The sequence below is a fragment of the Mixophyes fleayi genome, chromosome 5 (genome assembly GCF_038048845.1).
Source record: "Mixophyes fleayi isolate aMixFle1 chromosome 5, aMixFle1.hap1, whole genome shotgun sequence".
Taxonomy (NCBI): Eukaryota; Metazoa; Chordata; class Amphibia; order Anura; family Limnodynastidae; genus Mixophyes; species Mixophyes fleayi.
In genome coordinates this window covers 217216201-217232672 of record NC_134406.1, presented here as the reverse complement: position 1 = coordinate 217232672, position 16472 = coordinate 217216201, and the positions used below count along the sequence as shown (strand labels likewise).

At 40.4% G+C, this 16472-nt stretch overlaps 2 protein-coding genes across 2 annotated transcripts in view; one reads left to right on the top strand and one right to left on the bottom strand.

Moving 5' to 3' along the window:
* B4GALT6 (beta-1,4-galactosyltransferase 6) overlaps positions 1-16472 on the top strand; it is a 157853-nt gene that overhangs the window by 104995 nt on the left and 36386 nt on the right. The window lies entirely within an intron of this gene.
* Positions 12920-16472, bottom strand: part of DSG2 (desmoglein 2) — a 38865-nt gene continuing 35312 nt past the window's right edge. The window contains exon 15 of the mRNA XM_075213462.1: positions 12920-16441. Within this exon, the coding sequence (XP_075069563.1) occupies positions 15320-16441 (1122 nt within the window). The 3' untranslated portion in view covers positions 12920-15319. The remainder of the gene's footprint in view (positions 16442-16472) is intronic.

Sequence of the window (16472 nt, the reverse complement as noted above, 5' to 3'; positions counted from 1 at the left end):
ACACCACCATCAGACACACCTCTATACACAAACAAATAAAAGGGGATCCTGTAACACACTGGCCACATTCTCTACATATACATGCATATTCCATTATGTGTAATAATGTTTGCCAATCTTCAGGGTGTGTCCCCATTCAGTGCTCTTTTTATATATGACCAGCAAGGTAAAGGTTACAAGTGTTTGACCCGCTCTGCCGCCTCATCCTCTTTTTAAGGTTTCTTTTGTTCCTGTTGGATCTTCTTATGTAGTTGCTTTCTCTATAGTCTCTTGTATTGATTTTTACATATTCTACTGCTTCTTTTGTGCCTTACAAATCTGTATTTTTTTTTTCGGTTTCATTTTTGTGGATGATGATGAAGAATGATGGATGATGATATGGAACCATTATAAAGCCATATACAATGAAAGAATGATCTGTATGTTGCCATTAAATATATAGGGGCACAGAAGACAAACTTGGTATTACAATTATGCTATATGCTGGCTATCTAACTGTATATGTTGGATTGGTGCAATGTATTACAGATGAAGATGTGCTGTACAGTAGGTTTTATAACAACCTGAAATTCACAGTATTTAGAATTTTTGACATTCAATGCATGCTAAATGGTATGCTCATACTACATAAAGTATATCATTTCTACCAGAGAACACATGCTAAACCTGTCTTATGCACAAGCACAAAATGGACCACAACCTTAATCATTCCAACACACAAATGCCACAGAACCCAACTACTATACATCGCTCTCATTTTAAAACACATACATACCTTGTGCTGTAAGACATTAAAAAAAAAAAAAGGAGTATATTGTCTTGCCCACTGCAAAACTTAATGGGTCACATTTGCTAGTAAATAATAAAAAGGATTCCTTTTCCAATTTAGCTTTATTTACTTCCAGAAAAATAAAGAATGGTACAAAACCAGTGCAAAATATTTAGTGTACACTCAAACATACAATGTAGCCATTTTTGATCCTTTGTAATGAAAGCAAAGATTAAAGCTATTAAAAAGGCATATTCATAAACACCAAGCATACAAGTCATGTAATGCATTGTTTAGCAAAGTAAAAATTCATAGGTGTTACATTTTAGTACGAGACAAGTTTGCAAATCGATGTAAGAAATTGGTTATAGTTCTCATAACTTATCTAGGACCTATTTTCCAAAAACAACAAAACCATGCATTTCAGACAAGACTGGCATTTGCAGAGTCGCACCTACTGTAGAAGACTTCAGTTACATACATGATACAGGCAAAAAAATGTTAACAATCTCTAAACTTCCAAAGTCAAAAAAAATTAAATAAAAAAAAAAACCCATGACATTCTATATTATATTGTCCATGTTTGATCTTTTCAAAATCTGAAATATTCGTTTTCCGTTTCTGCACTTATAAACTTGCTCATTGGTATGTCGGAGTCACCCTGTTAACAGTTCAACTGCAATACAGTAATTTTAGATGTTCTTTAAAAACACAGCCCCCCCCCCCCCCCCCTCTTCCCAACAAATGAACCCTTGAATCCAAGGGATATAGCAATATTGAATAGTTACTTATACTAAGCTAGTAACACAATCAAATAAACCTGTTTTTCTTACAAAAGTCAGCATTTAACAGAAAAAAACCCAAAATACAAACTAAAAACATATTTGTACTATCTGCATAAGAGTAATCTTTTGTTTTATTTTCTAAATGACAATCCGGATCCAGTGACTAACAGTCCTCAATCTTATATTTACATTATATACATGGAGCAGTTACTAAAAAGTTAATAGACATATTTACCAGTTGCAAACAGCGTATGTTAAAAAGATTTAAAAATCCAAGTATTACTAATGGTGATAAAAGAACAATAGTCAAGTCTCAAAAGTACAATAGCAAGCCAACTAAAACATCAAATAAAATGTACCAATGAAACCATTTACACACAATTTTTTAAAAAAAATATTTCTATTTATACAGATATTGCTTTGTTATTGTAGGAAGTTAGAAAGCTATCACAAAAGTGGCAGACAAGTGGTAATACCTACAGTAGCCCTTACATTGACCCATCCAGTGGTTCACCAAATGTTATGCCTATCTGAACACGTGGTATGCCAGCTGTACAGATTTGCTTGGTTGAATCATACCTCTTGGTTAGTGAATGACCCTCTGACTATGGGGTAATTTACAGACATGATTTTAGATTACGTCAAATTGGATTTTGGAATGCCAAAAAGCACTTGATGGCGTGCAAATACACTACAATGCCAAGGCAATTTGGTTGACAGTTGACAACCAAATTAGCTAATTGCATCTCCGAGTATGTGGACAGTTTTAGCCATGTTACACTGAAATAGATATGTGTGCTTAATGTTACAGAGACGAGTGTGAAATGCAAGCAGTTGGTTTAGGGCAGAAGTAGCATTCACCCCTATCTATTCTCTGTTGAACTGCCTGGTCTTCATGGTGCAGTCTTCTGTGACATTAGGCTACATTTACCAATAACCTGACACTGGAAGCCAGGAAAGCCACAAAAGAATACAAAGGCACAAAAAGAGCAACATTTCTAAATATCATATCTGAAAACCTGTTGATAATAAAAGATTGAATCTGGCCAAACTTATGCCTTTTCTCATTCACAGACGGCTATACTGATAGATATGGTATATAAGTATGTCCCCTATCCTCAGGGGCGGGCTGGACCGTGGGGCAGTGGGCACCCGGGCCGCTCAGTCTAGCGGCTGTTCGGGCCGGCTGCCTCCCCCCGTCGTGAACGCACATTTTTTTTTATATTACAGGCGGCCGCACCGCGTATTACACGATGCGGCCGTGTCAGCGCATTATGACGTGGCCTGTGCGCCCCCCCAGGCTGATACCTCCCAGCCCGCACCTGCCTATCCTACAGTAAACCAGAAGTTGAAATGACAAAATCTATGCAAGGGTTCTCTTGCACACAATTTTGTACATGTTGCATATATGTGTATTTTAAAACAAGATTAGGAACTTTTTATTCTAAATATTTTTAGGTTATCATTACTGAAGCAATGTCAAGGACAATTCACTATTCTATCAGGAATGCTTTCAGTTTAGTAGGCAAACAGTCAAAGGTGGATATTAAATGACACATACTAAACGTGACGATAAACTTTGCCGTCATTAAAACAAAATATTTTTAAAATATAGGTCTAGGCTCTCAAATAGAAAATAGATTTTGACATGAGCAAAAACAAACCCCTAAAACTTCTTAAAAACGTTTTTTTTGTTACAATCAATTCATTTACTTTGAGCATGGATTAGGAACGTGTATACTGTACAGTGCTGTATTTTGTCACTCTGTTCGTGGATTTTGAAACATTGTTACCTGAAGGCTGAAGTTCCTCTACCAAATAGCCACCTTGTTTATAGTGGCCCTGCACACCACCATCCAAGATTGAAATATTCTCTTTTACTATGTTTGTTGATTTCCCTACATTGTTTCTTGAAGGCTGAAGTTCCTCTACCAAATAGCCACCTTTGTTATAGTGGGTATATCCCTGCACACCACCATCCAAGATTGATATACTCTCTATGCTTTGCCCACCTGATAGCTCTGCTGGAATCATTACATTTCCATTAATCGCAGATACAGGAGTATAATGCCTCTCTGTCACTAATACATTCTGTCCTCTGGAAAAGTCAGAAACACCTACTGCTGCCTTTACATTAGAGGTGGGTCGAATGCCGAAGTGTCCAGCAATTTTGCGCGCCACCGCAAGCATCTCCTGCACACCCCTGTCACTCTTGAGGTAATGCTGCACCACCAAATTAATGGTGTGGGCAAAACATGGGACGTGCTGGAAATTGCCCATATTTAATGCCCGCACAATGTTACTGGCATTGTCTGACACCACAAATCCCCATGAGAGTCTAAGTGGGGTAAGCCACTGGGAGATAATTTCCCTCATTTTCTCTAATATGTTGTCAGCGTTGTGCCTCTTATTAAAGCCTGTAATACACAATGTTGCCTGCCTTTGCACGAGCAGCCATTTTGTAGTTGCTGCTACTGATGCAGCTGTTGCTGTTGCTGCGGAAGGGGATGCATCTACCCAGTGGGCTGTCACAGTCATATAGTCCTTCGTTTGCCCAGAACCACTTGTCCACATGTCCGTGGTTAAGTGGACAGTGGGTACAACCGCATTTTTTAGAGCACTGAGGACACTTGATCGTACTTCTCTGTACATTTTTGGTATCGCCTGCCTAGTGAAGTGGAATCTCAACGGGATTTGGTACCGGGGACACAATACCTCCATCAACCCTCTAAATCCCACTCCACTGATGGTGGACACCGGGCGCACGTCTAACACCAACATTGCAGTTACAGCCGCAGTTATACGCTTTGCAATAGGGTGACTACTATCGTATTTTGTGGTCATGGCAAACGACTGTTGGACGGTCAATTGTTTTGTGAAAGACTTAGCGGTCTTACGACTTCCCCTCTGGGAAGATGACCGACTAACAGCAGCAACAGCAGCAGTGGCAGTAGTAGGCGTACCGCTGCAGGATTCCTCGGATGAATCCCGTATTGAGGAGGACTCAGTCTGGCTGCTGACTTGGGCTGCAGGACTGAATCTGATGGAGATTGTGGAGGAAGTTGACGAGGAGGGTGTTGCTGGTGTGTATCCAACTGGACCACGGGATTTAGGTGTCCCTGTACCGATGAGGGTCCTAGCCCCAGTTCCTGAACTAACCACTGAACTATGAAGGTTATTCAGGTGACGTATAAGGGAGGATGTTCCTAGGTGGGCAAGATCCTTACCCCTGCTTATTTGAGCTTTACATAAGCTACATATGGCCATACATTGGTTGTCTGGATTTGGATAAAAATAACTCCAGACCGAAGAGGTGCATTTTTTGGTCTTCTGACCAGGCATGACGATGGGCTTTTTCATCCCATGGACATCAGCTGTTTCCCCCCCTGGTGCCTCATTTACAATAACCACATCACCATCCTCATCATCAAGTTCCTCCACAGCGCCAGCTACATCATCAATAGCCTCCTCCCGAGCCACCTCTTCCCGTACAGTGATGGGAAGGTCAGGCTTGACAACCACCAACATCCTTGGACTCGCCTTGTGGATTTGTGATAATTTCTCTTTAGAAGGCAGAGTTGTTTGCTGTTTTGTTGCTGACAGCATAACTCTCTTCAATTTTTTGTAGGGGGGGGGAGGAGGTGGAGGGCTAAGATCCGTGGGTGAAGCTGAACCACTAGTCATGAACACGGGCCAGGGCCTAAGCCGTTCCTTGCCACTCCGTGTCGTAAATGGCATATTGGCAACTTTACGTTTCTCCTCAGATGATTTTAAGTTTCTCTTTTTGCTACTTTTTCTTAACTTGGGCTTTTTGGATTTTACATGCCCGGTACTACGAGATTGGGCATCGGGCTTGGAAGACGACGTTTATGGCATTTCATCGTCTATGTCATGACTAGTGGCAGCAGCTTCAGCATTAGGAGGAAGTGGGTCTTGATCTTTCCCTACTTTATCCTCCAAATTTTTGGTCTCCATTATATGTAGCACAAGATACTGCAGAATGTGTGAACTTGGTAATATTGCAGTACCAATGGACTTATACTGCTGGATTGGTTTTGCAAATTTGGTTATAATTATATATTTTTTTTTTAATTTTTAATTTTTTTTTACTTTTTTTTTATTTTTTAAAAACTTGGGAATAATGGGGAAATAACTATGCCCTTAGAAGCACAGAGCACAGGACACAGCACCACTGGACTGAACAGGACACGGCACAGGACCCAGCAGCACTACGGAACTCAGCAGGACAGAGCACAGGACACAGCACCACTGGACTGATACTGCAGAATGTGTGAACTTTGTAATATTGCAGTACCACTGGACTTTTACTGCTGAATGTGTGAACTTGGTAATATTGCAGTACCAATGGGCTTATACTGCAGGATTGGTTGTGCAAATTTTGTGGTAATTAAAAAAAATTAAATTAGTTTTTGGTATTTTTTTAAATAACTTTTTTTTATTTTTTTAAACACAGGGGAATATTGGGGAAATAACTATGCCCTTAGAAGCACATAGCACAGGACACAGCACCACTGGACTGAACAGGACACAGCACAGGACCCAGCAGCACCACTGACCTCAGAAGGACAGAGCACAGCACACAGCACCACTGGACTGATACTGCAGAACACAGCACAGCACAGCACAGCACAGAACTAAACAGCACAGCACGAGATATACCAGGACAGAGGACCACCTAACACACCCTCCCTCTACCCTGATCAATGCCCGAGTGAAGATGGCGGCGACTAGCGGGGAATTTATAGGATCCGAGTATCGCGAGATCCGACAACGGGATTATGAGTCAGAGCCTCAGTTTCAGATTTGAATTTGGCGCCAATACCCGGATCTGTCTCGGATCCGACTCGGATCGGCAACGTTCGGGTGGGCTCGGATTTCAGAAATCCGAGTGCGCTCATCTCTACATAATATTGCTCTTTTTTCCCCCCTACATTATTATTAACCTCAATAACACTAATTTCAAGTAATTTGCAGTCAATTTTGATCATCTCACAGGTCACAATATTATTTTCATACACTTTCAAATACTGCAGTGACCTGGCTGGATGCTAAGCGACAGAGGAATGGCTCAAACACACAGCAGTTCCTAGCACATCTAGGAAACATTGGCACACAGCAGTGGCAGAAAAGAAAAGTTGTGCAAGATGGAATTGTCCTTGGTATATATGTAAAGGGACTGTCTGATGTGTCTATTTCTATGCTGTCGTGAAAATAATCCTCCACCATCCTTTAGTTGCTGATAGTAGGATCAGGTGGAGTTACGGCAGAGGTGTCACGTTTTTTGGCCAATTCTTTAAGACCAGACCAGATGTAAAAATTTTGTGCTGGGTCTCCTGGGAAAGTTAAGTTTTTTCCTAGCAGCAGTTGCGTGAGAAACCGAAGGAGGAGACGCTGTCCTGGCACATAACACTTGAGCTGTCATCTTGCTCACACAAGACCTCTCTTCAGATCTGGGTCAGTTGGAAACAAAGAGAAGACATAGCCTTAAACCGAGGATCAAGCACAGTCGCCAAAATGTAGTGATCCGATTTCAAGATTTTGATAACTCTTGGATCCCGACGAAGCGAATAAAGTACTTGATCTACAAGTCCAACATAATTAGCGTAACTGCTTTGTTTCATCTCCTCCTTCAGTTTCTCAAGTTGCTTTTCCAAAAGTCTAATTAAGGGAATCATTTGACTCAATCTAGCTGTGTCTGAATTCACTTCACAAGTGACTACTTCGAATGGTTTCAGCACCTTGCACAACACGGAAAGTATTCTCCACTGCGCTTGACTAATATACATCCACCCTCCTTTCTCCTTGTCATGGCTTGTGGAGTAAGCGTGTCTGGCTTTTCGCTGTTCCTCCATCCGCAGAAGCATATACAGGGTGGAATTCCACTTTATCACCACCTCTTGCTTCAGTTGGTGGCAGCAAATTAAGTTGCGCGTGCAGCTGCTGCAATCTCCTACACACTGCTGCCGAATGCCGGAAATGTCCAGATATTTTACGGGCCACAGGCAGCATCTCCTGCACGTCCCTGTCATGTTTTAAAAAGCTCTGCACCACCAAGTTTATTGTGTGAGCAAAACAGGGAATGTGATGGAATTCACCCAGCTGTAATGCTCTCTCAAAATTAATAGTGGATATTGAACGCAGATCTAATACTAGCATAGTCACCATGGCGTCTGTGATCCGCTTTGCAAGTGGGTGACAGTTTTCATACTTGAATCCTCTTGCAAAGGATTGTCTAACAGTCAATTGTTGTAAACTACTGGTAGTCTTCTTCTTGGTCTGCTTCTGGGATGAATAATCACCCCCAGCAGCAGCAACAGTGGGGCTAATGCTTAAGAATTCTTCTGAGGAATCCAGGATAGTGGAGGAGTCATCTAGCCTTAGCAACTTGGATGCAGGATTAACTCTGTTCGCTACTGAGGATATTGATGAGAACGGTGTTGTGGGTGTAGATTACAGGCGTCGGGATGTAGATGAGAGAATGGTCCTTGCTGATGGACTGCTGTTTGTTATTTTTTTAGAATAAGTTTCTGATTTTCCCAACAGATTGCAGAACTCGCACTCACAGAGAACGGCGAATGCCTCATTCTTTTTTTGCCACTGCGTTCGTAGAATGGCGTGTTGGCAATTTTATTTTTTTCTGCAGATAACTTTGCTTGGATTACAAGTGTTTTTTTCTTGACCAAGGCAAAAGGTGTTTTTTTTTTACATTTTTGGTTCCCTGGCTTAAAAACACTATGCACTTTAACATAGGCTTTACCAGATGACGTAGAGCAGGGGTGGGCAAACCTGTCCTCAAGGGCCATATCCAGTTCATGTTTTTAGGATTTCTGTCTGTAGAAACAGGTGGGATAATTACTGACCCAGCCAAAAAAATTAACTCAGCTGTACATGATTAAAGAAATCCTAAAAACATGAACTGGATATGGCCCTTGAGGACAGGTTTGCCCACCCCTGACGTAGAGGGATTACTATCATCATGACTGGTGGCAGCAGCTGTTTGGTGCTCCTGCTTTTCTGTGTATTGCTGTGAATCCATTTTGATAACACCGTACACTTTGACTGCAAATCCAGAAGAAAAGCCTGCCAGCCCTAGTATTTGTATTTCAACAATGACAAATAGCAATGGAACAATGGAGCTCACCTCTCTGTGTGTAACGTATATATAACACCGTACAATTTGACTGCAGATTTACACTAAGCCTGCCAGTACTAGTATTTGCATTACAGCAATGACAATTAGCAATAGAGCTCTCCTGAATGTCACTGTAGACTTTGAAGAACACTGCTACTCCTCCTCTTTCTATTCTACCTATGTTGCTGCCCAACTGCTCTACAGACTGTGCTACCCCTTCTGTGTCCCTCTGTGAAATGGCATTGGATCGCCGTGGAGGGCGATACTTATAAAATCCAAAACTCATGAGATCTGAGATTCGACAACGTAACAATGACGTTTTGCCTCGTTTTCAATTCTAAAAAAGCGCAAAAGTACCGAGCTGGCTCGGCCCGGTACTCGAATATGCTAAGTTGGGGTATGTTCTGTTCTCGGTGAACCAAGCTTGAGCATCTCTAGTAATGACCTTTTCGAGCAATTGCGTATGGACCCAGATTGGGACATAGTCGCAGATACGACTGAAAAAGTGTTTTTATTTGCGGGTGGTCGGAGGCAGGTATGAGTAGTGGATAAAGATGACGACCACCCAAAGTAGAAAACTGCTTGTAATTAGGGGTTTGGGAATGATTCACAAACGCTTTTTGAAACTTTCATAGTCGCACACCCATATTAGGATTTGCCAAGCATGTTGTAGCAACAGGTGGGGTGGTACGTGGTACACCTGCCAAACCGTAACACAGGTATCCTAAGGCGAGCTTAGGGAGGACAGAAACTTTCCGTTGAGCAGAAGGGCAAAAGCTATATATGTATATATATACACATATACACACACACACACACACTATATAGACAAAAGTATTTGCCACACATGTTAAGGGCACGACCCCTTATCTTCAGTGAAGGGCAATCTTAATGCTTCAGCATACAAAGTCATTTTGTACAATGCTATGCTTTCAACTTCATGGCAACAGTTTAGGGAAGGCCCTTTCCTATTCCAACATGACTGTGCTCAGTGCTCAGACTTGGTTTGATGAGTTCGGTGTGGAAGGATTTGACTGGCCTGCACAGAGAGCTGACCTCAACCCTATTGAACACCTCTGGAACGGAGATTGCGTGCCTGACCTTATAAATGCTCTACAGAATGAATGGGCACAAATTCCCACAGAAACACTCCCGCTCAGTGGAAACCCTTCCAAGAAGAGTGAAAGCTGTTATCGCTGCAAAAGGGGGACCAACTCAATATTAAAGTAAATGTATTTGCATACAATGTCATTACAGTCCCTGTTGGTGGAATGGTCAAGCGTCAGAATACTTTTGTCCATATAGTGCACCGGACAGAAAATCTCGTCACACATCATTGCTTATCTTTATACCTGGGAGGACCGTTTTTAAGGTATTGAGACTTTGTAATATACCAATAGATACACATCAGCACTCTCTATTAAGGACTCAATATCCGCAAGTTTTATGAGTACATAAGTACTATATGACTTGTAGAGGGTCCCTCATGAAGACGTAACATCAGGTTAATATTCACCAATTGCCTAATCTGATTAGCTTGATTGATAGACTATAGCACCGTGAACTATTTTTCTCAATACGGATTTTAATTCCTAATTTGTGTCTGTTGTTTTAAATTGCATTTTGTTTATAATTGTGTCAAGTATGGCCATACTAATTTCCTGTTGCTTTTAATAAATATTCACAATAGAGTTTAATATGGGTGTTGCGGCTGTTTTGGAAACATTTACGTGGGGTATTAGGTACCTATTTAGGCAGCACACCATTTTTCTCTAATTTATAAAGTCTAATCACTAATCTAATCAATGTGCAGGCATATACTTATATAGAGATAACTTCCATTATACACTTTTATGTTCAATTATCTTTGTGCACCCTGAAATAGCCCAAAAAAATTTGTATTCCGAGCTACGATTTCTAACGCCTTTCATCTCTGAGTCAGTGTCATGGAAGACTCCACAGGGTCTATGCAATCCTCGGTTTTTACTGCTGCCAAAGTTAATGTCATGGTTTCCTTCACCCACAGCTTTAACAAGTTAACATGCTAGACTTGCTATTTTCGCCATCTACTGCGCTGACGCACTCAATAATTTACTTGCCCTATGGGCTCTATTACTTCACAAGGGCCTTTCCAATGTGCATACAATTCGCTCTCCTAAACTGGTACCAGGAGAAGCACCTTGTCATCTGGCTTAAAGGGGATTAGGGTGGCACTGGTATCATAACCCTACTTTTGCCATCACTGTGCTTCCGTTAGATGTTGCTTTACCAATGGCCAGATCTGTTTTAGTTGATCGTATAATTGGACCACAAACCATACTATATTTGCTTCCTTGGGTCCCTGCTGTTCCCACCCTTCTTTGTGGATGTCCAGAACTCTGTGGAGTTGTCTCCCACACAGAAGCTCTAAGGGACTTAACCTTGTTGATGCCTGAGGCACCTCCCTAATCGCAATTATGAGATAGGGTAACAGGGTGTCCCAATCTCTTTTATCCTGAGCCGCAGCTCATCTAATTATTTTCTTAAGGGTCCTATTAAACCGCTTAACCAAATTGTTGGTTTGCGGGTGATAAACCGAGGTCTGTAGTTTTTGTACCCCTAGTAATTTACATAACTCCTTTATTAATCGTGACATGAAGGGAGTGCCCCGATCTGTTAGGATCTGTTTTGGGATTCCCAGTCGAGTGTACATTAATAGTAACTGTTTTGCGATAGTGCTTGATTTAATATTCCTTAGTGTAATTGCCTCAGAGTATCGTGTAGCATAATCAAGAATTACTAATTCATATTGATGCCCTCGGGAAGACTTCTCTAAGGGTCCACCCTTAGTCTATAGCAATTCACTTGAATGGAACTGGAATTATAGGAAGAGGTACCAGGGCAGCTTGATAGTCTGGTTTAGGGGCCGCTTGCTGGCACTCTGAGCAGGCTTGACAGTATATATTGACTGCCATACAGATTCCCGGCCAGTAAAACCTCAGGACCACTCAATTAAGAGTATTCTCCTCTACCAGATGCACCCCCTAAAAAGGGGTGTATGGGCTGTTGTTAGTACCAAAGGAACATGTAACTGTGGCACCAAGAATTGGTGAACTGTTTTCTCCAGTATCACCACCACCCTATATAGCAGAACTCCTTTTATTTTAAAATAAGGTTCTCCCCTGGCCTGTCTTTCAGCCTGCGACACTCCATTCACCTCCACCACATCCTCAGTCCTAACTCTCAGGGTTCCAGGCTGTGTGGCTTTCTGGGCCATCAATCTACATATCACAGGACACCTCCACAGGACCATATCAGCTGGCGTGCTATGGCAGCGACGTTCCTCCTAAATCCACACACCACCATCAGACACACCTCTATACACAAACAAATAAAAGGGGATCCTGTAACACACTGGCCACATTCTCTACATATACATGCATATTCCATTATGTGTAATAATGTTTGCCAATCTTCAGGGTGTGTCCCCATTCAGTGCTCTTTTTATATATGACCAGCAAGGTAAAGGTTACAAGTGTTTGACCCGCTCTGCCGCCTCATCCTCTTTTTAAGGTTTCTTTTGTTCCTGTTGGATCTTCTTATGTAGTTGCTTTCTCTATAGTCTCTTGTATTGATTTTTACATATTCTACTGCTTCTTTTGTGCCTTACAAATCTGTATTTTTTTTTTCGGTTTCATTTTTGTGGATGATGATGAAGAATGATGGATGATGATATGGAACCATTATAAAGCCATATACAATGAAAGAATGATCTGTATGTTGCCATTAAATATATAGGGGCACAGAAGACAAACTTGGTATTACAATTATGCTATATGCTGGCTATCTAACTGTATATGTTGGATTGGTGCAATGTATTACAGATGAAGATGTGCTGTACAGTAGGTTTTATAACAACCTGAAATTCACAGTATTTAGAATTTTTGACATTCAATGCATGCTAAATGGTATTCTCATACTACATAAAGTATATCATTTCTACCAGAGAACACATGCTAAACCTGTCTTATGCACAAGCACAAAATGGACCACAACCTTAATCATTCCAACACACAAATGCCACAGAACCCAACTACTATACATCGCTCTCATTTTTAAACACATACATACCTTGTGCTGTAAGACATAAAAAAAAAAAAAAAGGAGTATATTGTCTTGCCCACTGCAAAATTTAATGGGTCACATTTGCTAGTAAATAATAAAAAGGATTCCTTTTCCAATTTAGCTTTATTTACTTCCAGAAAAATAAAGAATGGTACAAAACCAGTGCAAAATATTTAGTGTACACTCAAACATACAATGTAGCCATTTTTGATCCTTTGTAATGAAAGCAAAGATTAAAGCTATTAAAAAGGCATATTCATAAACACCAAGCATACAAGTCATGTAATGCATTGTTTAGCAAAGTAAAAATTCATAGGTGTTACATTTTAGTACGAGACAAGTTTGCAAATCGATGTAAGAAATTGGTTATAGTTCTCATAACTTATCTAGGACCTATTTTCCAAAAACAACAAAACCATGCATTTCAGACAAGACTGGCATTTGCAGAGTCGCACCTACTGTAGAAGACTTCAGTTACATACATGATACAGGCAAAAAAATGTTAACAATCTCTAAACTTCCAAAGTCAAAAAAAATTAAATAAAAAAAAAACCCATGACATTCTATATTATATTGTCCATGTTTAATCTTTTCAAAATCTGAAATATTCGTTTTCCGTTTCTGCACTTATAAACTTGCTCATTGGTATGTCGGAGTCACCCTGTTAACAGTTCAACTGCAATACAGTAATTTTAGATGTTCTATAAAAACACAGCCCCCCCCCCCCCCTCTTCCCAACAAATGAACCCTTGCATCCAAGGGATATAGCAATATTGAATAGTTACTTATACTAAGCTAGTAACACAATTCAAATAAACCTGTTTTTCTTACAAAAGTCAGCATTTAACAGAAAAAAAAACAAAATACAAACTAAAAACATATTTGTACTATCTGCATAAGAGTAATCTTTTGTTTTATTTTCTAAATGACAATCCGGATCCAGTGACTAACAGTCCTCAATCTTATATTTACATTATATACATGGAGCAGTTACTAAAAAGTTAATAGACATATTTACCAGTTGCAAACAGCGTATGTTAAAAAGATTTAAAAATCCAAGTATTACTAATGGTGATAAAAGAACAATAGTCAAGTCTCAAAAGTACAATAGCAAGCCAACTAAAACATCAAATAAAATGTACCAATGAAACCATTTACACACAATTTTTTTAAAAAAATATTTCTATTTATACAGATATTGCTTTGTTATTGTAGGAAGTTAGAAAGCTATCACAAAAGTGGCAGACAAGTGGTAATACCTACAGTAGCCTTACATTGACCCATCCAGTGGTTCACCAAATGTTATGCCTATCTGAACACGTGGTATGCCAGCTGTACAGATTTGTTTGGTTGAATCATACCTCTTGGTTAGTGAATGACCCTCTGACTATGGGGTAATTTACAGACATGATTTTAGATTACGTCAAATTGGATTTTGGAATGCCAAAAAGCACTTGATGGCGTGCAAATACACTACAATGCCAAGGCAATTTGGTTGACAGTTGACAACCAAATTAGCTAATTGCATCTCCGAGTATGTGGACAGTTTTAGCCATGTTACACTGAAATAGATATGTGTGCTTAATGTTACAGAGACGAGAGTGAAATGCAAGCAGTTGGTTTAGGGCAGAAGTAGCATTCACCCGTATCTATTCTCTGTTGAACTGCCTGGTCTTCATGGTGCAGTCTTCTGTGACATTAGGCTACATTTACCAATAACCTGACACTGGAAGCCAGGAAAGCCACAAAAGAATACAAAGACACAAAAAGAGCAACATTTCTAAATATCATATCTGAAAACCTGTTGATAATAAAAGATTGAATCTGGCCAAACTTATGCCTTTTCTCATTCACAGACGGCTATACTGATAGATATGGTATATAAGTATGTCCCCTATCCTCAGGGGCGGGCTGGACCGTGGGGCAGCGGGCACCCGGGCCGCTCAGTCTAGCGGCTGTTCGGGCCGGCCGCCTCCCCCCGTCGTGAACGCAATTTTTTTTTTTATATTACAGGCGGCCGCATCGCGTATTACACGATACGGCCGTGTCAGCGCATTATGACGTGGCCTGTGCGCCCCCCCAGGCTGATACCTCCCAGCCCGCACCTGCCTATCCTACAGTAAACCAGAAGTTGAATTTACAAAATCTATGCAAGGGTTCTCTTGCACACAATTTTGTATATGTTGCATATATGTGTATTTTAAAACAAGATTAGGAACTTTTTATTCTAAATATTTTTAGGTTATCATTACTGAAGCAATGTCAAGGACAATTCACTATTCTATCAGGAATGCTTTCAGTTTAGTAGGCAAACAGTCAAAGGTGGATATTAAATGACACATACTAAACGTGACGATAAACTTTGCCGTCATTAAAACAAAATATTTTTAAAATATAGGTCTAGGCTCTCAAATAGAAAATGGATTTTGACATGAGCAAAAACAAACCCCTAAAACTTCTTAAAAACTTTTTTTTTGTTACAATCAATTCATATACTTTGAGCATGGATTAGGAACGTGTATACTGTACAGTGCTGTATTTTGTCACTCTGTTCGTGGATTTTGCAACATTGTTACCTGAAGGCTGAAGTTCCTCTACCAAATAGCCACCTTGTTTATAGTGGCCCTGCACACCACCATCCAAGATTGAAATATTCTCTTTTACTATGTTTGTTGATTTCCCTACATTGTTTCTTGAAGGCTGAAGTTCCTCTACCAAATAGCCACCTTTGTTATAGTGGGTATATCCCTGCCCACCACCATCCAAGATTGATATACTCTCTATGCTTTGCCCACCTGATAGCTCTGCTGGAATCATTACATTTCCATTAATCGCAGATACAGGAGTATAATGCCTCTCTGTCACTAATACATTCTGTCCTCTGGAAAAGTCAGAAACACCTACTGCTGCCTTTACATTAGAGGTGGGTCCAAGACGTCGCTCTGTTACCATCACATACTGTGAATCAAGAGGCTCGCCAATACCCACCAAGCCTTGGTCAGACTTGAGCACTCTTTCAGTTACCATAACATTTTCCCCATTAGAAATGTCAAGTATGTTATGTAAACTAGTTGCAGGACGAATAACCCTCTCTGTCACTAGCACATTTTGCTGATGTATTGGCTCAAGAATTACTGCAGGACCTGTGGTATAGGATTTCTCGGTAACAAGCATATTGCCACGCATGATGGGTTCTTGCACATACCTAGAAGAGACAAAGGATTCTTCAGCAACAACATTCCCCACAGGTACAGTTTCATGCTCTAACCTTTGGGATTCAGATAATGTATAAGAACTTTCCACAGCATAGCGATGATCTTCTACAGGTGCTACATTCTGAGTTACACCAGCATACATTATGGCTTCTGAATCTAGAGCATCTTGACGGAGTTCATCATGGGAATTATATTTGGATATTTGCACATTATTTACACTAGTACCCTGACAAATATCTGCCAATACTTTAAATTTCATTCCTAGGTCATCCAAGTAGTTCTCTTCAAAGTCACTTTCAATTAAACTACAGCAGCCAACCGATCCAGCAATTGAGTCTGATCCTTCCTTGGAATAAATAAGTATGCAATCTTTTGCTGCTTGGGCCAGGTCTTCATCGGCACATGCCATCACTTTCTACAAATGATAGAAATAGAAAAACATAGAA